The sequence below is a fragment of the Talpa occidentalis genome, unplaced genomic scaffold (assembly GCF_014898055.3).
Source record: "Talpa occidentalis isolate TD23 unplaced genomic scaffold, MPIMG_talOcc4v2.1 talOcc4.14, whole genome shotgun sequence".
Lineage (NCBI taxonomy): Eukaryota > Metazoa > Chordata > Mammalia > Eulipotyphla > Talpidae > Talpa > Talpa occidentalis.
This window is the reverse complement of record NW_023601433.1, coordinates 16,879,887-16,905,326: the sequence shown is the minus strand read 5'-3', so window position 1 is coordinate 16,905,326 and position 25,440 is coordinate 16,879,887. Positions and strand designations below refer to the sequence as shown.

General features: G+C 41.4%; 1 protein-coding gene across 5 annotated transcripts in view; it reads left to right on the top strand.

Moving 5' to 3' along the window:
• Positions 1-25,440, top strand: part of HERC2 (HECT and RLD domain containing E3 ubiquitin protein ligase 2) — a 160,850-nt gene that overhangs the window by 92,004 nt on the left and 43,406 nt on the right. For all 5 annotated transcript variants that reach the window (XM_037510126.1, XM_037510129.2, XM_037510127.2 and 2 more), the window contains 17 exons: positions 226-456; positions 1,625-1,763; positions 3,246-3,389; positions 6,963-7,105; positions 8,298-8,565; positions 8,712-8,848; positions 9,313-9,411; positions 10,176-10,344; positions 10,440-10,565; positions 12,698-12,806; positions 12,931-13,070; positions 17,810-18,000; positions 18,706-18,811; positions 18,896-18,987; positions 20,307-20,482; positions 23,951-24,062; positions 25,297-25,378. In XM_037510126.1, the coding sequence (XP_037366023.1) occupies positions 226-456; positions 1,625-1,763; positions 3,246-3,389; positions 6,963-7,105; positions 8,298-8,565; positions 8,712-8,848; positions 9,313-9,411; positions 10,176-10,344; positions 10,440-10,565; positions 12,698-12,806; positions 12,931-13,070; positions 17,810-18,000; positions 18,706-18,811; positions 18,896-18,987; positions 20,307-20,482; positions 23,951-24,062; positions 25,297-25,378 (2,464 nt within the window). The remainder of the gene's footprint in view (positions 1-225; positions 457-1,624; positions 1,764-3,245; positions 3,390-6,962; positions 7,106-8,297; positions 8,566-8,711; positions 8,849-9,312; positions 9,412-10,175; positions 10,345-10,439; positions 10,566-12,697; positions 12,807-12,930; positions 13,071-17,809; positions 18,001-18,705; positions 18,812-18,895; positions 18,988-20,306; positions 20,483-23,950; positions 24,063-25,296; positions 25,379-25,440) is intronic.

Genomic DNA, 25,440 nt, shown 5'->3' with positions numbered 1-25,440 from the left:
CGTGCCGAAGCAGCTTGCCGTCGCTCTGCTCTGTAGAGAGAGTCAGCTCTAAAGTGTCTTCCAAAAATGCTATATATTTTGTTCAGGGAGATATTTACCAGTGTTTTGTACTGGAATTGCTTACTGAAGAAACACATATAAAAATAAATTTGGGTTCATTGTAAGTATATTAGGAGCGGGCAGCTCCTGGGCTCCCTCTTCAAGCTTGCTCTCTGTCTGCACTAGGCTCTGTTAGAGGACTACTTCCCCGACTCTGAGAACCTTGAGGTGGGGGGCCTCATGGCTGTGCTGGCTGTGATCGGAGGCATCGACGGTCGTCTGCGGCTGGGGGGCCAGGTTGTGCACGACGAGTTTGGAGAAGGCACTGTGATTCGCATCACCCCGAAGGGCAAAATCACCGTGCAGTTCTCGGACATGCGGACGTGTCGAGTTTGCCCCTTGAATCACCTAAAACCAGTAGGTTAACATGTGCTCTGTTTGTAGGTAATAAGGCCAGTGGGTTTTATTCTAGAACTGGGTTCTAACATGAGTTCTGGGAAGAACTTGGTATTTGTAGTTAACTGTTTGCCTTCTAGGAGGCAAGCAGATATCAGGAAAACCACCTGTCTGTCTTCTCTTATTTCTTTGGTGCTGTTGTCATAAATAGGGCCCGTGTCCCAGGATTATGTAGAGTAGTTAGTAGTTTGTTTTATGATCTGCAAAGACATGGCAGGTCATCAACAACTTAGTAGGGGCTGTGTAACTACGAGTTGGTTTTAATTTTTAAATATCTAAATTGTAAAGTATAGTTTTTTATTGAACAACTCAATTTAAAAAAAAAACTTAAAAATGATTCCTTTATTTTTTTTATTTTTTATTTTTTTAAGATTTATTTATTTATGCAAGCACTGGGTACAGTCAGAAGCGCAGGGAGGGTGAGAGGATTCACCAGAGCCAGAGCTGGGAGCAGAGCAGGCAGAAGGACCAAAGTACACTGCTGAGGGGAGCAGCGGGCGGCAGGAGAGGTCTGCGCGCCATGTGGGACCCTCCTCCGGTGGCCGGGGAGCAGCCGGGGATCGAACCGGCACTGCCAAGGCTGCGGGCAGCTTCGCAACCCAGCGCCCAACCGCTGCGCCACCGGGGAGGCCCAAAAATGATTCCTTTTAAAAAAAACCCTTTCTTCACATGGAAGATGCTTTTTTGTGTTGAGTCACATGATTTAGGTAGCAGCATTGTCATTTTAAATTTATGAATTAGGGATGCATTAGGAAAGGGTGATTTACTTTACTTTGAATATAAATCTAAGTCAATCTGACTGGAAAGTACTATTTTCATTAGTATAGGACTAAGTACTTGCAGAAAATTTGAAATGTATAGAAAATAACTGAGATGATAACCACTACCCTGTTGTAACCAGTGTTGACAAGTTGATAAAGAAAACAGCTGATTTAGGTTATAATTACTACACACAAAATCTCTGTCTTACCTCTTTTGTCATCTTTTGAAATTATTCTCAGATGAAAAAAAAAATTACGGAAGTGTGTGGTGTTTCAGAATCAAGACTCGTGGTTAGGATAACTTTCAAAACACTTCATTTGCTCATTTCATTAGTCACATTTTGAGGGTTTCTGTGCTCTCTCTTTAGCTTCCCGCTGTAGCATTCGGCGTCACCAACCTGCCCTTCACCGAGCCCATGCTGTCTGTCTGGGCTCAGTTAGTGAACCTTGCTGGAAGCAAGTTGGAAAAGCACAAAATAAAGAAGTCACCTAAGCAAGGCTTCGCAGGTCAGTCATGGACCTTGTAGATGAAATTGCCACGATCTGAACTGGTGGTGTTTTTTCTGTATTGTCTTTGTCACAGCAAGTTTCTGTCACTGCCTACATCTTTGGGTTCACAATTCACAAACAGTGGTGGGCATGCAGCCTTCGGGCACGATGCTGAGATGTGTAATGCAAGAAATGATGCTGTGTACATTGTGCAAACATGAAAAATGATGTAAAGAATATATAAAATAAAAAAAATTAAAAAAATGTTGCTTTAGAGGGAGCAGCACCTGACGAACCCCAAGACTTTCTCTGCTTCCTAATACTTGAGTTTCTTCTGAGCAGGCTTTGTTGGGGGTGGGGGGCAGGGCCCATGTTCTCTTCCTCCCATTTACTCGTCGAGCCCAGTTGTCCTTGGCCTCATGACTGTTGGACCCAGCAGGACCTGTTTGGACCTACCTCGGTTTGTCTGTGGGATGTGGTGAGATCAAGGACACTCTCGCTCACACTGTTCTTCCTTTGGTCTAGAATACTGCTCTTGATTTTCCTTGCATTGCCCTGGTGACTACTTGGAGAACTCTTCTCCTTGACTGTTCTTCACATCCTGTAGATCCTTATGGTTTCACCCATAACTTCTGGTTCATTCTGCCCAGTCTTCTGGAGTTTTCTCACCCATGTCTGCCCCCATACCTGGTGTGGCTGCTGCAGCATTTACACTGGTGACCACCACCTTTAATTGAATCTCGATGTCTCATGTCTGGCTGGAGGACTGCATGCCTAGAATTCAGCTGACTTTCTCCCTTCACTGGCCTTTCCCGGCTTAGTGAATAAACCTCTGCCAGGTAGTCAAGCTTGATGCCTTGGAGGTACTTGTGTTCCTTTTGTTGCACGTCACGTGCTGCCTTCTGTGACTTGCTGTATGTTTTGTTGTAGAATGCAGCTGCCAGCCTACTTCCCTGCAGTGGCGTCCTCTGTCTGCTCCTCAGTTGGCCTACAGGCATCTCAGTAGTTATTTGATTAGACAAGGCTAGGGGATTGCTTTGATCTTGAGTTAGAGAACTGTATGTTGTATTTGACAGAATTGACTCAGAGGAGTCTTGCAAGAAAAGGAGAAAGTGTTTTGTTTGTTTCAGGATTAAAATGTCAACATTCTGGGAAACCTTTTGTTATACTAATGCCAGGTAACTTGATCCTAACATGTCATCTAACCCACTGAAGTAGGTGCTTGAGGAGCAAAAGAGGGGAAGACCTGGGAAGTAGACAGTGCTTAGCTGGGAGTGCCCGCTGTAACACTGGGAGGAGTGACGGTCCTCCTGACTGACATGGTTGGTCAGTGAATTCCCCCCGGGGCAGCATGTTGTTTGTGCTGCTGGCTTACAGCGGGGGCCCTGTGCTTCAGGGAACACAGAGCAGAGACTGTCTACAAGCCTGCGCTGCTGGAGAAGAGAAGGCCCCTGGCGTGGGGGTGGAGGGGCGTTCCTGCTGAGTCCTTTTCTCCCACAGGACAAGTGGACCTGGACCTGCTGAGGTGCCAACAGTTGAAGCTGTATGTACTGAAGGCGGGGCGTGCGCTGCTGTCCCACCAGGACCAGCTCAGGCAGATCTTGTCTCAGCCCGCTGTTCAGGAGGCGACAGCTGCTCCTGCAGGTACCCTTTAAATGAAGCTCTTAGAGATTTGTTAGAAAGGCAGGTAGTAAACAGGCAAAGGTCACAAATCAGCATTCCATAAAAGAGGAAGGAGAGATGGTTTATTTTTTTTAATTAAGATTTTATTTATTTTTATGCATATAAGAGCTGGGGTACAGGCCAGAGATGGGGGTGGGGTGGAAGTGGGGTGAGAGGATTCACCAGAGACAGAGTGGGGAACAGAACAGGCAGACGGGCTGAAATACACTGCTGAGGGGAGCAGCAGGTGAGACAGGAGAGGTATAGTGCGCCATGTGGGTAGCTCCCTGGCTGGCCAGGGATCAAGCTCAAGCAGCAGTGGCTGCGTGTAGCTTCATAGGTTGCGTCTTAACCCCTTGCACCACCAGGGAGGCCCTCTCTTTTTTTTTAATGCTATGTATGTAGTTAGCACGAAATATAAGAATGGGAATGTGCAAATAATAGGAGTTAGAAACTGGAAAAACAAATTCTTTTGAGTTTCTCTCTGATGTTACTAAGTTTCCAAATCAAGTATATGACACACCAGGGAGGCCCTGAGAGATGGTTTAAATGTACAAGAATGATGTACAACCTGGCCCAGAATGATGATCTTTGTCTGAATGATGTTGTCGTTGTCCTGTGAGACAAAGACTGAGGGTCTCTGGGAGGCAGAGGGGTAACGGCACTCTCCGGCCTGGCTGTGTCAGGGTGGCCCTCGTGGACCAGCAGCAGAGGGCACAGAAACATAAGGATGTAGACTCTCAAGCCCAGCCCCAGCCCTGGAAGTACACAGGGAAAACATGAACTGTTATATTGTTGCTAATTTTGTGAATAGTGTTCCTGATTTATATTACTAGAAAGGACTGTGAATTTATTACTCAATGCAAATTCATTATTTTTCATCTTTAGTCATCTAGTCATCTGGAGCTGGTTAACTGAAGAGTATTCTGAAACTACAGAACAGGAGTTTGGAAGAATACTGCAGTTACACAGCTGTGTCAATTAGAACTTCATTGTAGAAGATACAGATGCAGATCCCATAGGGATGCTAATAATGAGCGAGTTAGTGTCAGTTCCCCACTTCATATCCTTATCCACACTTACACATGCTGATTCTGAGTGTTCTAAATTTGAAGTTACCAATTATATGGATAGAGGCAAAAATATTTTTTTTTTAAAAGATTTATTCGTTTATTTATACAAGCACTGGGTACAGTCAGAAGCACGGGAGGGTGAGAGAATTCACCAGAGCCAGAGTGGAGAGCAGAGCAGGCAGAAGGGCCGAAGTACACTGCTGAGGGGCACAGCAGGCGGCAGGAGAGGTCTGCGCGCCATATGGGACCCTTCTCCGGTGGCCGGGGAGCAGCCGGGGATCGAACCGGTGTTGCAGAGGCTGTGGGCAGCCTCGCAACCCAGCGCTCAACCGCTGTGCCACCCGGGAGGCCTGAGACAAAAATATTTTAAGAATAAAATCACATCTGCATTTTTAACAAGGTACATTGATAAAATGTACATGTGTTCAGTGCCATGGAAACATGACAATGGTGAACCAGAAAGCATTTTGCTATGAATATCTGTTTGTGAACATGCCCTATATTTACCTGCTTACTGAAGTAGTGACAGTGGAATTTGGGCTGACTTTATTTTCTTTATTCTTTTTCACATTTAGTTTTCAAAAATGAGCTCCTGTCACATTCAATAGAAAAAAACCAAAGGTGTGAAATACTTTTTCATCATCTGTTGAAAGACAATGTGTTAAGTGTTATGAGGAACATGATAGTCCTTTTTTATACTTTTTACTTTCTGGGGCAGGTCAGGGAGTGAGAAAAGAAATGCAGGTGGTGAGTCTAACATACCAGTCAGTGTGCTGAGGAGAGTGTGCCCAGCCTCACAGGCATCCTGCAGATGGTAGGGGTCTGGGGAAGGCAGCCCTGATACTGAGGGACATGGAGTCTCCCTCCTAGTGGAGGAGACAGTAGGAGCACAGTTGTAAGCAGTAAGTCTTTAGAAGGGTGTTGAAGAGTCCGCTTTACTTAAGTGTTCAGGGTTTACCCATGAAAGCCGGGCCACAGATTAGTTGAAGTCATATTTCAGAGTGCCTTGAATGCCGGGAAAACTTAAGGCTGATTTGAAAAACCGGCAGAGGAATGCATAAAGTTTGCTATTTGGGGTGACATACCTGCTGGCAAGGTATAGGCATATTTGAAGCAGGAGGTCATGAGATGTGAGAGTTACTGTTGATAGGAGTGCTTTGTTTCTTTTTCTTTCTTTTTTTAAATGTCTTTTTTTTTTTTTAACAGATTTATTTATTTATGCACACAAGAGCTGGGGTCCAGGCCAGAGGTATGGGGGGGTGGGGTGTGTGAGAGGATTCACCAGAGACAGAGTGGTGAGCAGAACAGGTAGATCGACTGAAACACACTGCTGAGGGGAGCAGCGGGCGAGTCAGGAGAGGTCTGCTACGCCATGTGGGTTGCTCCCTGGCTGGCCTGGGATTGAACTCGTGCTGCAGAGGCTGTGGATAGCTTCAAAGGTTGCATCTTAACCCTTGCACCACCAGGGAGGCCCAGGAGTGCTTTCTTAATGACAAGAGAAGAGAGCATTTTGAATTTAATTTTAATATGCTGAGTGTGAGGTAAATCAAATGAAATAGTGCAGATTCATTCAATGTTTGAGAGGGAGGGACCATGAGGTTAATTCATAATGTAGATGAGGAAACCAGAGTCTAGGGAGTCGGATTGGCTGTTCTGTGGTCACCTTGATGAGAAGATGTGGCAGAGCTGAAAGGGTTACCATCCTCACTTGGGGCAGAGGAGGGGCTCCAGACGGAGCTGTGTAGAGCAGTACTTAACAAAGTACCCACCACCACCTGCTTTTATGAAGTTTTATGAGAATGCAGACCTACCTGCTTGTTTAGGTGACCTCTCTGGCCCCCAGTGCTCTGCAGTGGAGGAGCTGAGTAACTGTGACAGACACATAGCCAGGAAATCTGAGATTTCTAGTCTCTGGTCTAGGTTAATTGATCTGTCACTAAACCAAATCATCAAACCTAAATGCTGTGCAGGACTGAATGGGCTTTGAGGTAGAGGGCACCAGGGCCTGGGGCAAATGGGCAGTGCTGCAGCCTCTGAAGCTACTCAGATAAAGGCAGACAAAAAAATGACCTTCCTGATCACATGACATATTTAGAAGTGGTGTCAGTTTATGGTCTGAACAGGAGTTAGCTGGTAAAGTCAGTACTTGGAAAACAAGCTCAAGAGTGTGGGTAGAATGGGTTACTGAAGCAGTGAGTGTGCACCAAGAGAGAGAAGGTGTGAGAACTAGAGCAAGGGCAGCAGTCCAGGACATAGCTTTTGTTGGCCCCAAGAGACAGATGAACTAATGAAGGGCAGAGATCAAAAAGCAGGGGTGGAAAATTCTTTACAAGTTAGTTTTTGATATCCGAAACTTGAAGATTTTGGTTGTCTAGTGCTTGACGACATCGAAATCGTACCCAGGCAATCAGTGCATTGTCCTGAATAGTGAAGACTTTGCAGTTGAAAATATAATGTTATGTATGTTTTGATTTTAAACCAGATGATGGAGCAGCTGCATCCCCTGACCTTGGGGACATGTCTCCTGAAGGGCCACAGCCCCCAATGATACTCCTGCAGCAGTTACTGGCCTCAGCCACACAGCCATCTCCAGTGAAGGCCATCTTTGACAAACAGGAGCTTGAGGTATAGTCTGCAGCTTGGCAGCTTCAATCCAGCGTGCTGAGCTCTGAACAGTTTCTTCCTAGATGTCTTTACTTAAGTGTATGCTGAATTTTAAATGATAAACCAAAATAATTCTTATGATTATTTAGGCTTTCACCACATGTGTGCCTCATAATACTAGTTAGAGAAATGAAGGGGTTGAAATTTAATCTTATTTTGAATTTGTGTGAATTATTTGAACAAAGTTAACTAGATTCAGCTTGGATTCAACGCTCTCCTATTCAACAGATCTTTTTCCAGGAGATGCTTTTATTAAAGGAGCCCTGTTAGATGTGGAACATCGCTCGGCTGGCTTGTTTCTTTCTCTCCAAAGCCTTTCTGTGTGCCCCAGGGCTCTCAGCCCTTGGTCAGTACCGAGCCTGTGAGCTGTGCCAGTTAGCTGGGGGTCAGGCTGCCTCTGGGGTTGTGGACATGTTCCTATAGAAATGTGACCAGATCTAAGGGTGATGGGAACTTTCATGGAGGGCTATGTTAAAAAAAAACATGCTTGGTTTAAAATAATAGCAAGTTTTAGGTGCGATGAGAGCCGAGGAGATGGGAGCAGGGAGCTGGAGGTAGGGCATCCCCAGCCACAGGTCCCAGCTACGCACGTGCTCATTGGTCCATTCCAAGTCATTTCCCAATAGCCTTTCCTTTTCCTTATTTTATACCATGTTTACCCTCCAGAGTGGCTCATTTACCCTCAAATCTTTGAGAGTTGACTTCATGGTACATGAGAGAGTCTATGTTTCTGGTCTGTTGTACAGAGGGAGGTGAGTGGGGGGACTCTGGGCCACTGCTGCTCAGGGGGACACATTCCATACTCTCGATCCCCAGACCCCTCAGTCTGCGTTCGCTCAGCTTGTTTCCCACTCTGCTTGGACCTGCTGTGGCACTTTCCTTAATGAACATTGATGATGGACGAGTTAACTAGTCTGTGTGCTATAGCAGGAAAGTTGTTTGACTGCCAAGTCTTTCCTCTGCATTAGACTATGAAATTTGTCTTTGCTGTTTTTTAATATGTTTTATCTGTTTGTTTAAAAATACACACGTGCATCTGATTTCCTTCACTTCTGCGCTGTGGTTCACAGTGGAAGTCCACACTTTGCTTCTGCACAGAATGCTGTGTCACTGGACTTTCAGAAACCTCCTGACTCCACTTTCATCTGCCCAGGCTGCTGCGCTTGCCGTGTGCCAGTGTCTAGCCGTGGAGTCCACTCACCCGTCCAGCCCTGTGTTTGATGACTGCAGCTCCAGCGAGGCCACCACGCCTGTGCCTGTGCAGCACATTCGCCCGGTCAGAGCAAAGAGGCGCAAGCAGTCGCCTGCCCCTGCCCTGCCCATCGTGGTTCAACTCATGGAAATGGGGTTCCCCAGGAGGAACATAGAGTTTGCGCTGAAGTCGCTCAGTGGCGCCTCTGGGAACGCTGCTGGCTTGCCAGGTACTGCCTGTTCCCTGAGGGTGCTTCTGTGAGTGTGCCCACCCCTATGGGCATGAAGGTTCCCCTGGAAATACTGACGCCGGTCCTGTGGACAGGTGGGTGGGCGTGGGCCTCACTGTGGGTGTACCTCGTGTGCTTGCTCTTAGGTGTGGAGGCCCTGGTTGGGTGGCTGCTGGACCACGCTGACGTGCAGGTCACTGATCTCTCAGATGTGGACACAGGGTCTGAGGACTGTTCGGACGAGGAGGTGGTGGAGGACGTGGATGACTCGGCCTTTGCTGTGGTCAGTGCTCCCTCACGACTGTCCCCTGCTTGTCCTGCGCCTGGGCTCTCCTACCTTGCAGGGCCCTTTCTGTGCTTCTGCTGGGTACCTGTGGAGCTGCTAAGTACCACCTGGGTTTTCTGTGTTTGGACTCTTGTTCAAATATCTGACAATGTTGGTATAGTCACTAGAAAGTACTTTATTAAGAAAGCATGTTTTATATGACACATTAATTTCTGACTTGACTGAATTTTCATGGGCTTAATTTGGAAATGCCTCAAAAATTTTCTGTACTTAGAGTTATTGAGATTCACTTCTGCTTAGTATACTGTTGCTACTAATCTTTTTTAAAATGAAGATTTTTACACTGGAAACATTATCTGATACTTTATTTTTTTAATATTATAGAGTTCATACACTTCTTTTTTTTTTTTAGTAGGTTTATCTGGTTCTCCATTTTAAAGAAATGTATTCATATTTTGTAGTCTACTGGTGCTGTTGTAACAGAGAGCCAGACTTACAAGAAACGAGCTGATTTCCTGAGTAATGATGATTATGCTGTGTATGTGAGAGAGAATATTCAAGTGAGTAATTGCTTTGCCTATAGCTTTGCTCAGGTTTTCATCTAGCAAATGCATTGTTTGCAGTGTTGCAGGGTTAGGTCATGTCAGCCTGCTCCCTTCATGAAGTCCTGTTAGTTGTTCCTCTCAGTGCATCAGCAGCCATTAATGCCAACGCCTAGACCCGTCATGACCGGTAAGATAGTAGTGACTTCCTGATTTTGTCAGCCCTTCTAGATTTGTTAGCAGGAGTTCTGTTCTTTGAAGAAAATGTTCTTTTCAACTCTGATCACTCTTTATAATACAGTTTACAGAGTGAAGGCAGGATGTCTTTTCTGTTTTATTGTTTGGGCTTTATCTACTTTCACTATGGTGAATTGGTATCCTGGTACTTAAAAAAGGTGACTAGGAACCTTTGTTTTGTTTATTATCATTATGATGAATGAATTGAGTGTTGTGGATTTGATGTGGTTCAACCATCATTCCTCTTGATCAGATTGTCCTTTTGGATGACACTCTGTCCTTTTGGATGACATCCATCTTAGAGTTTCAGCTTCCCTTGCTTTATGATACACATTGTTGCCAGTTCATCTTGTTTGTTTCCTGCCCCAGCTGTTTGAGCTACCTAGTTTTCCAAAGTGACCTGGTTCCATTTAGTGTAAACTGATCTCAAGAATGCACTCTTGGTGCTTAGAGAGAAATCTTTTCTTAGGAATAGAATAATTCACTTGTAATTGTTCATTTCATCTATACAATAGAGTGGTGTTTTAATTTAATTTTAATTTTAGGTGGGAATGATGGTTAGATGTTGTCGAACATATGAAGAAGTCTGTGAAGGAGACATGGGCAAAGTGATCAAATTGGATAGAGATGGATTACATGACCTCAATGTGCAGTGTGACTGGCAACAGAAAGGGGGCACGTACTGGGTTAGGTATATTCACGTGGAACTGATAGGTGAGCATATTCTTTAAGTTCCTTCGGTTTTTCTTAATTAGAGACCATTTCCAGAAATAAATGCTAATTATAGTTCATTTATATGGAATCTTTAGGCTATCCTCCACCAAGTTCTCCTTCTCACATCAAGATTGGTGACAAGGTTCGTGTCAAAGCCTCAGTCACCACACCAAAATACAAGTGGGGATCCGTGACTCATCAAAGTGTAGGGGTTGTGAAAGGTAATATCATCAAGGCAATAAAATTACAAATGTTAACTTCTCATCAGCTAACGTAAGCGCTTTTTTCCTTTAATACAAGGGCGGGAAAAAAAAAAAAAGCAAGTGTGACAAAAGTGCCACAACACACAAATAGTGTCCCTTGTGTGTCAGCGCCTCTAGACCAGGCGCACACCCATCATAGAACAGGGTCAGATTTATTAACTGCTTGCAGCTTGGGAGGACGCATACCCTGGGAATTCTGGGGTAATGCCATAATTGGGTGTAGGAAAGAACCAGTGGGATATTTGGGGGCGGATTCAAGGAAATAGGAGTGGGATAATTTGGGGTGGGTTCTAAGTGTGGTAGCATACTAAATACTATCGAGAAGGCAGTGGTAAAGAAACAATTGTGCATTTAGCTGCATGGGGGCTTAGATTTGACTTGATCAGACATTTTGCAAGAATGGTTTTGTTTTGTCTCCATTCATCACAGCCATAAGGTGTCTGTTGTTGGTGTTCTGTAAACTTGCCAGTCTTTCTGTCAAATGGCTTCTATATGGGTGTCTGGCCAGCTCTCTTGGGTCAGGGACTGGTTTTCTCTCTCTTTTTTTTTTATGCTATATATGCAGTTAGCACGAAATGTCAGAATGGGAATGTGCAAATAATAGGAGTTAGGACCCGGAAACACAAATTCTTCTGAGTTTCTATCTAATGTTACTAAGATTCCAAATCAAGTATATGACACACCTTAAAAAGAATAGTTAATCCGGGCCTCCCCGGTGGCGCAGTGGTTGAGCGCTGGGTTGCGAAGCTGCCCGTGGCCTCTGCGGCGCCAGTTCGATCCCCAGCTGCTCCCCGGCCACCAGAGAGGAGGGTCCCACATGGCACGCAGACCTCTCCTGCCGACCGCTGCTCCCCTCAGCAGTGTACTTGGGTCCTTCTGCCTGCTCTGCTCCCTGCTCTGGCTCTGGTGAATTCTCTCACCCTCCTGCGCTTCTGACTGTACCCAGTGCATGTATAAACAAAAACAAACAAACAAATAAAATAAATAAATAAATAAAAACATGGCTCTATTAAAAAAAATAGTTAATCCATTGTAACAGTTACATGAGGAAGAATTAAGTGCGAGGTGGTTTTAGTTTATCTTTAAACTCTTTCAAGACAATGAAGACATCCTGTTTGTTTTTGAACCTTGCAGGAGACTGTCTTAGCATCAAATAGCTAGTTTTGAAAATTGGCCACAATGTCAGGGCTTCCTCTGTGGGTAAGGGTGTCACAGTTTCTTAGGCTGCATAAAAATGGCTTACTTTAGTTTAACATTATTCTTTGCTAAAGACGTTCTTAAAAATTTTACAAAAGTGGGTCTCCCCGGTGGCACAGCGGTTGAGCGCTGGGTTGCGAAGCTGCCTGCGGCCTCTGCAGCGCCGGTTCGATCCCAGGCTGCTCCCCGGCCACCAGAGGAGGGTCCCACATGGCGCGCAGACCTCTCCTGCCGCCTGCTGCTCCCCTCAGCAGTGTACTTGGGTCCTTCTGCCTGCTCTGCTCCCTGCTCTGGCTCTGGTGAATTCTCTCACCCTCCTGCGCTTCTGACTGTACCCAGTGCTTGTATAAATAAATGAATAAATAAAATCTTTAAAAAAAAAAAAAAAAATTTTACAAAAGAAAACAAAGCTAAATTTTGTTTTGTTTGGAACTTGGTTTGAAATTAATGTTTTGAGTAGCAGAGTGCGCTCACTAAGGAGGATAAGAGGTATCTTAGCGTTAATATGATTTTTATTCGCTAAGATGCTGAATGGTGTTTTTGACTTGGTGTAATTAAAAACAAACTTCCTTTTTAGTGTGAGAATGTGAAGTGTATACAGAACACAGTATAATGAGCCTCCATGTACTTATCACCTGACTTCAACAGTTGTCAGCTCCTGGCCAAAGTCGTCTTACCCACATTCCCCTCCCCTCGTGACTTTTTAATCTGCCACTCACTGATATGTGTTAGTTCATCTCTTAGTATCTTAGCATGTCTCTCTGAAAGATAGGAACTCTTTGGGAAGCATAAGTAAAAGCAGCATAATATTAAATGACAAGTTGTAATTTACGTTTAATTTTAGGTTGTTATTGGTGATAAAGATGTGTCAGGTGATTTCTGCTCTGTCCTAGCTTTCAGTGCCAATGGAAAGGATGTCATTGTCGACTTTCCTCAGCAGTCTCACTGGACCGGGCTATTATCTGAAATGGAGCTGGTGCCTAGTGTCCATCCTGGGGTTACGTGAGTTTTGATTTTTTTTTTTTTTTTTTTTTTTTGTATTCCTAAGCTTGCTTTGGGAACAATGGTTTTCTCTGGAATAGATTTTTATAAATGACCTCATCTTTTTTTTTTTTTTTTTTTAAAGGTGTGATGGCTGTCAGATGTTTCCTATCAATGGGTCTAGATTCAAATGCAGAAACTGTGATGACTTTGACTTTTGTGAAACATGTTTCAAGACCAGAAAGCACAACACCAGGCATACATTTGGCAGAATAAATGAACCAGGTATGGTAGAATGGTTCTGTCCTGTCTTTCATCAAAGTTTTCATGAGATAATTATTGCGGACACAAATGGATTTAATTTTCCTCTTGCAAACTTCATATTTATATGGCAATCACTGTACAGCATGCACAGCAGAACAGGAAATAGACTCCTACCCACTGATGATGAGCTGTCTTTTTTTTTTAATTCAAGGAATGAGGATCCATAGGAATTAACATAATAAGATTTGTTGGCTTATCTTTCCATAAAGAGCATTAATAATATAGTATTCTAAGAAACAATTGGACTGGTGAGGAATTGGATTAATGGAAAGGGAGTCTTTTTTTTTTTTTTTTTTTTTAAAGATTTATTTATTTATTTATACAAGTACTAGGTACAGTCAGAAGCGCGGGAGGGCGAGAGGATTCACCAGAGCCAGAGCGGGGAACAGAACAGGCAGACTGACAAAGTACGCTGCCGAGGGGAGCAGTGGGCGGAAGAAGAGGTCTGCATGCCATGTGGGACCCTCGCCCGGCAGCCAGGGATCCAACCGGTGCTGCAGAGGCTATGGGCAGCTTTTTAATCCAGCATTCAACCACTGCGCCGCCAGGGAGGCTCTTATATATTTTTTATGGCAGAACATGTACAACATAAAATTTTAATCACTTTTAAGTATACTATTCCGGGACTGTTGCACAGCCATTCCCACTGTTCCCAAACTTTTCACCACTCCAAACAGAAACACTATATCCTGAAACAAGTCCCCTCTCCTCTCCCTCAGCTCCTGGGAACCTCTGATCTGCCTCTATGAATTTGAGGACTCTAGGTACCTCATATAAGTGGAACCATAAAAATTGTCCATTTGTGTCTGACTTACTTCACAGAGCCTTGTTTCTAGGGTTCATTCAAGTTGCAGCATTTTTCAGAATTTCATTTCTTTTTATGGCTGAATAACAATCCACTGTATGTAAATACCACATTTTGCTTATCTGTTCATTAGTTGGTATTTGTGTTGCTTCTGCCTTTCAGCAGTTGTGCATAACATGGCTGTGAATGTCAGTGTACAAATCTGTTCAAGTCCCTGTTTCAAAAGTAGGAGAGCAATGCAGGGTCATTGGTAGTTCTTTAACTTTTTGAGGGAGTGGCGAAATATTTTCCACATAGACTGTGTCATTTAATTCTTGCCTGCAGTCCTTACCATTTCTTCAAGTCCTTACCAATTTTTGTTATTTATCATTAAAAAAAATTAGAGCCATTGTAATGGGGGTGAGAAATAATATTTTATTGTGACACTGATTTGTGTTTCCCTAATGACAAATGGCATTGAATCTCTTTATATGTGCTTTTTTACCATTTATATACCTTCTTGAGAGACATGTCTATTCAGGTCATTAGCCTCTTTTCTAAACTTTGCATGTTGAGTTGTAGGGGTTCTTTATAAATAAACCCTTATCAGATATGTGATGTGTAAATATTTTATCCTGTTCTGTGGTTTATCTTTTCACTCTCTTGGTAGGATCCTGTGATTTCAAATGTTTTAAATTTTAATGAAGTCCAGTATATCAAATCTATGTATTTCTTGGGATGGGATGTCTTACCATTTACTTAGGTTTTTTTAATTTCTTTCAGCAATGTTTTGTAATTTTCCATGTATAAGTTTATTCCTATTTCCTGTGCTATTTTAAATGGAACTATTTTGCTAATTACTTGTTTGGAATGTTTGTTGCTAGTGTGTAGAAATACACAGTACACATTTTCCATATAGCAACTTTGCTGAATTGGTTTATTAACTTAGCTTCAGGCTTTTCCTGTTGAGGTGAATCCTTAGCTCATTAGCTTCTCACTTTCATCTTTTCTAACATATGAACTTAAATTTTTTTTTTTTTAAAGGTTTATTTATTTATGCATACAAGAGCAGGGGTACAAGCCAGAGGTGCGGGGGTGAGAGGATTCACCAGCGACAGAGTGGGGAACAGAACAGGCAAGACTGACTGAAATACACTGCTGAGGGGAGCAGTGGGTGAGACAGACAGGAGAGGTCTGCCATGCCATGTGGGTTTCTCCCTGGCCGGCCGGGGATCGAACTCGTGCTGCAGAGGTCGTGGATTGCTTCATAGTGCGGTTGCTTTACCTCTTGCGCCACCAGGGAGGCCCTGAACTTAAATTTTTAAGTTTCTTTTAAGGAAAACTTAAGCTGTATCTTCAGTGCAGATATGTAGTAATATTTCATTATTCATTTTAAAGTACTTTAAAAATTCCTTTTGAATTCTTTTCTTATATTCATTGGTGTTTAAATTTTCAACAGACCTGCTTTTTCCAGGTAACTTTTTTCTGATTTCTCTGCCTTCAGAAGAATCTTTGATCTTTGATATGTTTTGATCATGTGACTCAAAATGTGATGGGATTTTATTAGTGTTTCATGTGTTGTGCCTAAAAGAAAGGGTTAGGAGTTTTGTGATGTTAGTTTGCTTAGTTTATCTTTTTCTAGCATTTTACCTTTAATCTTTCTGTATTCTTTTGTATATATGTATATTTTGTGACTTGTAAATAGGTTTTATTTTTATTTCCAATATGATATTTGTCTTTTATTTGGACCATACAGGTATTTTGTTAAGGCAGTTACTGATATGCTTTATTTAACTTGATCAACTTCTAAGTGTGTTTTATTTGCCTCTTCGGTTTTCTGTTCCCTTCTCTGTTCCATCTTTTTTTGGACTTATTTTGTTTATTATTTGATATCCCCCACTGTCACTCTTTCATTTAATACCTCAGAAATTGCACGTATTTTAGTGTATATTTACATGTTCTAAAAATGTATATATTTTTAGTATTGGTTACTTAAGATATTACAGCTTCATCTTTGACTTGACAAAATCTAATGTTATTTAGTATTTTTACTCTCTTCCTAATAATGCAAGAATCTTAGATCTATTTAACTTCATTTACCCTCATTCTGATTTAAATTATCATGGTTTTATTGGAATAACTACTCAGCAATCAAAAAAGATAAACTCATGCCATTCACAGCATCATGGATGGAGCTGGAAGGGATTATGCTCAGTGAAATAAGTCAGAAGAAAAAAGAAAAATATCATATGATTTCACTTGCAGAAGGAATGTAGGAAAAACAAAGGGTCAAAAAAAAAAAAGGGACAAAACTTGCAGACAAACTACAGATCTGAGGCATACAGCAGGGGACAAGAAGGGAGTGGGGTCAAACCAGGGGAGGGAAGTGCACAGGAACTTTGGTGACAGTTTACGGGTGATGTGGTGGGAGATTTATGGGAACTATACCTGAGGGGAGAAGTCAGATACTGTACAAAAATGATCAGCGGTGTAGGAAAATAAAAAGGTTTAGTCAAAAAAATAGAATAAATTACCATGTTTTTGTTAGCATGTTTTAAAATTTCACACACAAACATTTTAGCCATACAAGATAGTATTATTGATGTATATAGCCAGTATTTGTTTCGATTTTTTTCACATGCATGACATTGTAATTTTTCTCGAGTCCCTTATGAATCTTTCATGTTTCCACTTATTACTGTTTTTCTTCGGCCTGAAAATTTCCCTTAATATTTTCTGTATTTTGTATCTGGTTATGAATTCTGATTTTGTGTGTTGTAAAATGTTTTTATTTCACCTTCATTTGTGAAAAAGATTTTTGCTGGGAATTTTCTTTCAGCACTTTCAAAACACTATTCAGTTTTAACTTGGTTTATATTATTTCTGCTGAAATCCCCTGGAAGTTATATATTTTGGAATTTTTATTATTATTTATATATTATTGTTTCATGAAAGCCAGTTGCTCTTTATCATTTCCCCTTAGTCTGCTTTTGAAATAATTCTTTTATAAATTTGACATGTGCCTAGAGATGTACTTTTTAACATTCATCTTCCTTGGGGTTTTAGAATAGCTTTTTTTTTTTTAAGAATAGCTTTTAATTTTTGTTTATTGGTTTATTTTCCAACTTTATTGAGCTATAATTGACACATAACATTGTATAAGTTTGAGGTGTTTGGTGTGATTATTTGGGGTGTGTGTGTATTTGTGTGCATGGGTGGTGAGAACATTTAAGATTTCTCTTAACAACTTTCAAAGTAGGGTGTTTTAAATCTGTGGCTTAATAGCTTGTCAGTTTTGGGTAATTTTCAGTTATTCAGTATTCTTCAACTATCATCTTCTCAGAAACTGACAATACCATCAGGGAAAAAGCAGCCCCTGATCCCTGGCCCGTACCCCTCCATTTGTCTCAGGCCTCCTCAGAGTCTAGTCCCATTAATTCTTTACCATTTTGTTAACTCTGAGAGTGTCAGGATTTATTCATCTTTAAATGGTTGTCTGCTTTTTCTAGCTGCCCTCAGTGGAAGGGCTAGATGAATTTCCAGATCTGCCATTAATGGACGTAGAAACTTTTATGAATTTGTTTTTGCTTTGAATTTATAAAAACATTTTTAACAATAATTCTGCTCCCCCAAGCTTTCATGTAGCCATGCATCTGGCAATACATGACTCTGTTACTACTTGGGGAGAGTCAAGTGGAGTATATATCATAGTGTTATTTGAATTTCTTCCTATAGGTTGGAGTGAAGTATCTTGACTAGCCATTCTGAAGCCACTTTAGGGATTTATTAGCTCCTTTAACTTGAAAACTTGCGTTTTTTATTGAAGTAGGAAACTCATTAGTGTAGTACTTTTTATTTCTTGGTTGTGAAGGTTCTGTCCCACAAATGCTAACGCTGTTTGACCACCATTAAATAGGACAGTCTGCAATATTTTGTGGCCGTTCTGGAAAGCAGCTGAAGCGTTGTCATAACAGTCAGCCAGGAATGCTGCTGGACAGCTGGTCCCGGATGGTGAAGAGCCTCAACGTGTCCTCCTCTGTGAACCAGGCTTCTCGTCTGATCGATGGCAGTGAGCCCTGCTGGCAGTCATCCGGGTCACAGGGAAAGGTAGCAGCCTCTGGCACTTCCAGGGACCCTTTCCATTAGAGGACTTTGCCTTTAGGGCTTCTGAGTGATCTTTGAAAACCTCCCAAGTTATACTGTGATGGCACCTGTCAGCTCTCATTTTATATTTTAGTTCATAATTATTTTAAAGTTATAGAGTGACATACCATTGTGTTTTTCTTGTCAGAGACTTTAAATAATAACAGATTTTATCTAACTGACCAATTGATAGAGGGTAGAACAGTATATTGGTCTGTTTTTTATAAGATGTTTGAGTTCAGATTCTGCTTCCAGTTAGAAGTTTTTCAACTATATCCTAACAAATTCATGTTGATCAAATACAGCCATGATTGTACTTATGGGTGGGTATACATTACCTGACCATGCAGGTCCGATGTAGAGAGAGGGACTCTTCCTCCATTTTCACCCTATAGCCCACTTCTTGATGGGTATAAAAGGACTCATTAGGCCAGGAATCTACAAGCATATCTTTTCTGGGGCTTAAGTGAGATTTTTCTTTAAGAAGCAAATAATGGAGTAGAATAGTCATCTCTCTGCCAACTTAAAATAGCAAATTTTATTTCTCATGCTACATTATGGATTCTGAAAATCTCATGGAGATTCAAGTTTTAGTGTTACTATCTTAGTGGCTTGAAATCTACCTGAATTTTAGTTACTGAAAGAGGTTTTTGGTTTTTTCCCCTAAAGCACTGGATTCGTTTGGAGATTTTCCCAGATGTTCTTGTTCATAGATTAAAAATGATAGTAGATCCTGCTGACAGCAGCTACATGCCTTCCCTGGTTGTGGTGTCAGGTAATCACATTTATTTACTTCCAAATATTTTATTTCTAGCAGATAATAAAAATGCCTTTGTCTAACTCTACCCTTTTTTTCTAGGTGGAAATTCCCTAAATAACTTAATTGAACTAAAGACAATCAATATTAACCCCACTGACACCACAGTGTCCCTTCTGAATGACTGTACTGAGGTAGGTATGAGTGTTCCTTTTTGGTGGTTTGCAAATGATAATGGGAGTGACCGTTTTGACTGTTTCTGTACTAACATTGAGCCTGCTTTTCACCCTTAATTAATTGAATTCATTATAAAATTTTACACACACATAACTTGAATTTGCTGCTTCTCAGGTCAGCTTGAAAAGGAAATAATAACTTTCTTCTTACTATCTTTGCTAAGAAATGGGAGTGAATGCTCCCAGCAGAAGTCACTCCCAGGCGCTCAGGCTGCCCTGTGTATCAGCAGTGTTGTTTTCATGGCTGTCCATTAGTGTGCCCAGGTTTTTTTCTGACTGTATGTATTTCACTGAAATTGCTTTTTTCTTTCACATCTGCTGGCATCGAGTGCTGAACTTGTCATGAAGTGCTGAGCTATTGGTTTGTTTTGATTGGTAATCAGGTGACTTTCAGAGTGATTCTGTGTTTAGATAGTTTATCTTAAAAGTCTGAGAGAATCAGTGACTGATTCTCGAATCTTCCCATTGAATCTTTCTACGCAGATATCAACACTATTTGAATAAATTTAGATTTGTATTTAAAATAATACAAATAAGACAATTTTTGGCACTACCTGGACTCCAGTCTCATCACAGTAGGTCTTGAGTAGATCTCAAGGCGTGGCCAGTCCCAGTTTAGGCAGTAAGAAGTCATTGATAGAGCGTTTGTTCCCTCTGTGTCATTCTGTTCACATGAAATACACAGACAGAGGAATACTGTCATGCCACACACAGGACGGGGCAGCCTGTGGGACAGAGAACTAATTTTAAAAGACGAGTGACAACGGTATACCAGGAGGGAGGTTTCAGTGATACATATTGAAGTTTTGAAATAATGTGTTGCCTGGGATAATCATCCATATATGAACAAAATTGGTTCTACATTGATTATTGTTGAACTAGCTGATGGGGTCATGGGGCTCTTTGTACTATTTTCTCTAATTTGTTTATATACATGTATATAAAAAATTTTGAAGGCTCTGTGAACTCTCTGACGTTTAATCTCTTAATAGATGTTGGTTCAGGCTTATAGTCATTCAGTCAGTCTATCATACAATTTCATTTTAGTAAGAAAAATCACCGAATCCTCTGCCTTGGGCAGATACACTCTATCAGTCAGTGACTTCTTTTGAAAGCTGCCCCTCCTCAGATGTGGCTGCTTTCGCCCTGCCTTGCTTGCTTGATGGTTCCAGAACTTGAGGAGCTCTAGCTTTCCACACATCCTGTGTGTGCCCTGATTTGCAGTAGCTGATGTGTTTGAGTCTAAAAAGTCTGTAGCTCACTGTGTTTTTTCCTAGTATCACAGGTATATTGAGATTGCAATAAAGCAGTGCAGGAGCTCGGGAATCGACTGTAAAATTCACGGCCTCATCTTGTTGGGCCGGATCCGTGCAGAGGAAGAAGACTTGGCCGCAGTCCCTTTCCTCGCCTCCGACAATGAGGAGGAGGAGGACGATAAAGGTGGTAGTGGGAGGTAAGAGCCACCTGATGCTGGTGCTGATGGTGCTAGTGGTGCTGGTGCTGCTCATTCCACAATTCCTGCTCTCTAAAGTAAATGTTTAATTAGAGTTTATCTCACAGTGAGAGTAATGTTATGCCCACAGGAATGTTTGGTAAATTTTAGTTAAGTTTTAAAAAAAGTTCTTTAATTTTAGGGAAATGGTTAATGCAGACACACATATTTAGAAAAATACCATTAAAATGCCATTACATTTCCTCCTAAATTATTACTGCTAATATTTAGGTATATATCCCTGTAGTTTTCTTTTTTATCTGTCCCTAATTGTGTTTTTCAGTGGAAATGGGATGGCATGGTGTGGTGTGTATTTTATAACTTTTTATGCTAAGTATTTTATTTTTAACTAAGTATTTTATCATGCTCGTTAAGTTAAATTTTTTTATTACGATAAAATATACATAACAAGCTTATCATTGTAACCACTTCCAAGTGTTTAAATTCAGTGGCATTAAGTACAACCTCATTGTATTTAACATTAACTTTTACATTAATATTAATATTAATAAGCAGTATATCCATGAACAACAGACTGTCCATGCCATTAAATAGTCTTCTACTGTCTACTTTTGTTGAATCAGAATTTCGTTCTCATTTACTCAACTCTTTGTTTCATCGTGGTGATCCTATTATGGTATTTATTCATGTACCAGATATCTGTTGAACACCTGCTATGGCTAAACCCTTTATTTTGTGTCCTGCAAATGTCATGGTAAGCATGCAGAATAAAATAAGACAAACCCACACACCTCAGTGTGGCCTTACGACTGTGGGACATGCACCCAGGAGCAGAGCAGGGCACTCTGAGAGTCTGCAGAGAGCACTGAGTGGTCGGGAGAACAAGGACAGCTTCCCTAAAGAGAGACTTGCAGGAAAAGTTAGAGTTATCTAAGTGCAGGGGCAGGAAGGGTGTTCGACCAGGGAGCAGAGTATACCATGGTGGAAGAAAGGTGACTGCCAAGTTCGTCCACATTTACACTTTTGTGCTAAGATGTGTGATGGAGGAGCAGCATGCAGGAGCTGTTCTGAGCCTTGTTGACATCCCCGCAGCAAATAGCATAGACAGTTGTGTCCTCATGTTGTGTTTTCCTGGAGAGGTTGCTAGAAGTGCAGTTACCAAGTCAAAAGGCTTTGTGAAATCAGTGGCCGAGTGTTGTTACTGTATTGCTGATGTCTCAGCATCTTTGCAGGTGTGATGGGAGGCAGATGCCAGTAGTAGGTGAGCTCTGTACCATTGCCCTTTACACTGAGTGCTTCCTAGTATGTTCCCGAAGTAGTCTTTTTTTTTTTTGAAACACAGGAGCTCTGTCTGCACTGCTGTAAAGCCCATTCATTGTCTTAGACATAAAGCAGGTCATTCTAGGGCTCTGTGGTACGGGGTTTGGTTTCTTTCCTGTTTTATAAAAAGGATAGTATGGGGCCTCCCTGGTGGTGCAGTGGTGGAGCGCTGGGTTGAGAGGCTGCCCACAGCCTCTGCAGCGCCGGTTCGAATCCCGGCTGCTGGGCAAGGGTCCCACATGGCGCGCAGACCTCTCATGCCGCCCGCTGCTCCCCTCAGCAGTGTACTTCGTCAGTCTGCCTGTTCTGTTCCCCACTCTGTCTCTGGTGAATCCTCTCACCCTCCCATGCTTCTGACTGTGCCCAGTGCTTGTATAAATAAATAATAAATAAATCTTAAAAAAAAAAAGGATAGTATGTGTAACACTACCTTACTAGAATGTACATTATTATTTTTTAAAATTTATTTATTTATGCATACAAGAACCAGGGTACAGGCCAGAGGTGCGGGGGATGAGAGGATTCACCAGAGACAGAATGGGGAACAGAACAGGCGGACTGACTGAAATACACTGCTGAGGGGAGCAGTGGGCAAGTCAGGAGAGGTCTGCTGCGCCATGTGGGTAATTCCCTGGTTAGGGATTGAACTCATGCTGTAGTGACTGTGGATAGCTTCACAGGTTGGGAGGCCCTAGAATGTACATTATGTTGTGCATTATAGTTCGAACCAGTTGCACCAAAACATGTTAATTTAATCAAGTGAAGAAAATGCCAGTTCTTTTAAATGAATCATTGGGATTTTTTAAAAGATTATAGATTACCATGTTCTTATTTAGTAGCTACAAAAATGAATTAGGCAAATAGAATTATTACAGGTACCAAAATTTTGAGCCTACTCATTAATGAAATTTCTTCATAAAATTGAATATATTAGCAGAAGAAATTCTAGCTCTTTGAATGTAGTGGCTCCCCCCCCACCCCCCCCCGCTATTGATTTCATTAATTAGCTAATAGTGTAAGGCTGAGTGAGTGATCCATGCAGTTTTCCAGAGGAGAGGGATCCAACTGGATGTGTCCACATTGAATGCTGGTCTGGCCTCCATTCTGACAGGTCAATACTTACATGGTGCCAGTCATTACATATCTTGAACATTCCCCTGCTATCCCATACATACATATTTATTGCTGAAAATGTGTTACAAGGTATTTAAAATGATTACAATGTCCATATATTTGTTCTCTTATGCCTGGTATCAGATAAAGGTGTTTTTCTACACTCTGCATCCCCAAACCTATCTAGAACCTAGTGTCAGAATGTCCAGTTGTACCCCTGACACCCCAACTCTTATATGCATAAATAAATAGAATAAATCCTTAAAAGAAAATAAAAATAGGAGAAAAACAAGCAAGGAATCAAAAACCCAAACACAGAAAAAAGCAGTTTCTTAGCACCTGGGATCATATGAACAGCCAAGAAAATCTAAACACTGTTCTGAGTATTTTGTGTTCTCATCAAGTTCAAGAATCAGAGTATTCTGGTGATTAAACTTCCAACCCACCAGGGGCAGGTTAGGCAATGGGATGAGCAAGGTGGCAGGAGCCAACTGCCATGTCTGTGCTTCAGGAGCCTGGGGATGTGGGGAAAGAAGTAGGGACCCCAGCATGCTCGCTCCCATAGAGTGGGCTCCTTGTGTAGGTGTGAGACCTTCCAGCTTCATTTAATAGGGTTTTTGTATATAATTTTTACAAGGGACATTGCCACAATTCCACCTCACTTGTGACTCCTGGGGCCATTTCACAGTGCTCTCCAGTTACATATGTAGTAACTGTATGTTGAGAATATGGTCAGGAATCACTGTGAGTTGGTAAACAGCTGTCGCATTCACCTTTGTATTGGAGAAGAAAGAGAACCGCAGAGTGTACTATAGAAAGATCTCTGCTAAAAAGAAAAAGTTAAAATTAAAAGGTAGTATGCAGGTATCTAGAAATTTCAGCCCTCTGGAGCACTTAAACTTCTGTATGTACTTGACATGTCATTGTATTAAAACTTTGATAGTTTCTCATAGCACACTGCATGCTTTCCTATTTACTTAAAAAAATATTTTTTATGCTGAAAGACCTCCATTTCTATCTTTTTTCTTTGGCTAGCCTTATCAGAAAGAAGGCTGCAGGGCTGGAGTCAGCAGCTACAATAAGAACCAAAGTGTTTGTGTGGGGACTGAATGACAAGGACCAGTTGGGTGGACTGAAAGGCTCTAAGGTATCTCCCTTGTGCTGTCAACCTGTCACTGCATGTCACCTGTCACCAAATGAGTGAGGATAGCTGATGCCTTTGTCCAGGAGGTGCACAACAGCAGCCAGACCTCTTTTAAAGATTTTTAATGATTTTACTTTTTAAATCTTGTTTTTTTAATTGACTTTTCTAGGTAATTTTTGACATGAAACAATAGACATCATCAAAATTAGTTTCTGAAAAACCTATGTCCTTGGAAAATAGTCTACTTTAGATATAGTTGCATTATTGTTGTTTCACAAACTAGAAAACACCCTTTTGAAAAGATATGACAAGTTCATGGATAAAAATTATGCAGTGTATTTCCCTAGCCTTCAATCCAGTAAACATTTTTGCTTACCATGAGCTAATAATATGAAAAAAATGCCCTGATGGTATGAAGGTGAACAAGATGTGATTTAAAGATTAGTTGCAAAATGATGCATTTGAACTAGGATTGAATTCATTGCTCCTCATAGCATTCAGTGTCTCATCTGGGGAGTCAAAAAACCATAAACTTTAGTGTAGGGACAGTTTCTCTTCAGATGAGTGAGCAGCTCTCATCTGCAGCCTTAAGTTTTCTTATCAGCTGTCTTGGAGAGAAGCTGAGAAGGAAAGTTGCAACTCATTAAGTGGAAATCATTTGTTCTTAAGTCTCAAGTATAAGGAATGCATTTTTATCTTTATTTGAAATAATTTAATTTTATTTGTAAATCACACCCATGTGCAATGGGAAGTTAAGCCTGTCACTTCTTAGAGATGTTGGAATCAGTGAGGGTGAGCAGGACATGACTTGAAATAAAATGTAGTTTGCCAGATGTTTATGTTTTGATGTCATGTGTGTTTTATTTCTCACCTTTAATATGGAGATGGTTAGAGGCACCTGGGTAGAAAGAGCGGGAACCTGAGCCTGGTATCCTTGGTACCAGCTTCAGCACTCACCAGCTGGTGGCCTTGCTTTTGTCTTTGTGTCCTGTATATCCTGTGCACCTATACACCCAATAGGCCGCTCACCCTCATTTATTTTAAAGTAAATCTCACTGTATCATGCTTAAATGCTTTAAAATACTTTAGTGTATATCTCTAAGAAAATAATTTTTTTTTTTTTGGTTAAAACAATCATGCAAATTAGTAGTAATTTCTTGTATCTAATAAGGTTACTTAAAATTTTTAAATTGTAAATAAAATTTTTTTTTCCTTCTTTTGCTTAAACTCATTCTAGATAAAGGTTCCTTCGTTCTCTGAGACCCTATCTGCTTTGAATGTAGTACAGGTGGCTGGTGGTTCTAAAAGTTTGTTTGCAGGTAGGCATGACTAATATTCTAATATTTTAAAATTATACTTAGCACTAAAAACATAGCTGTTA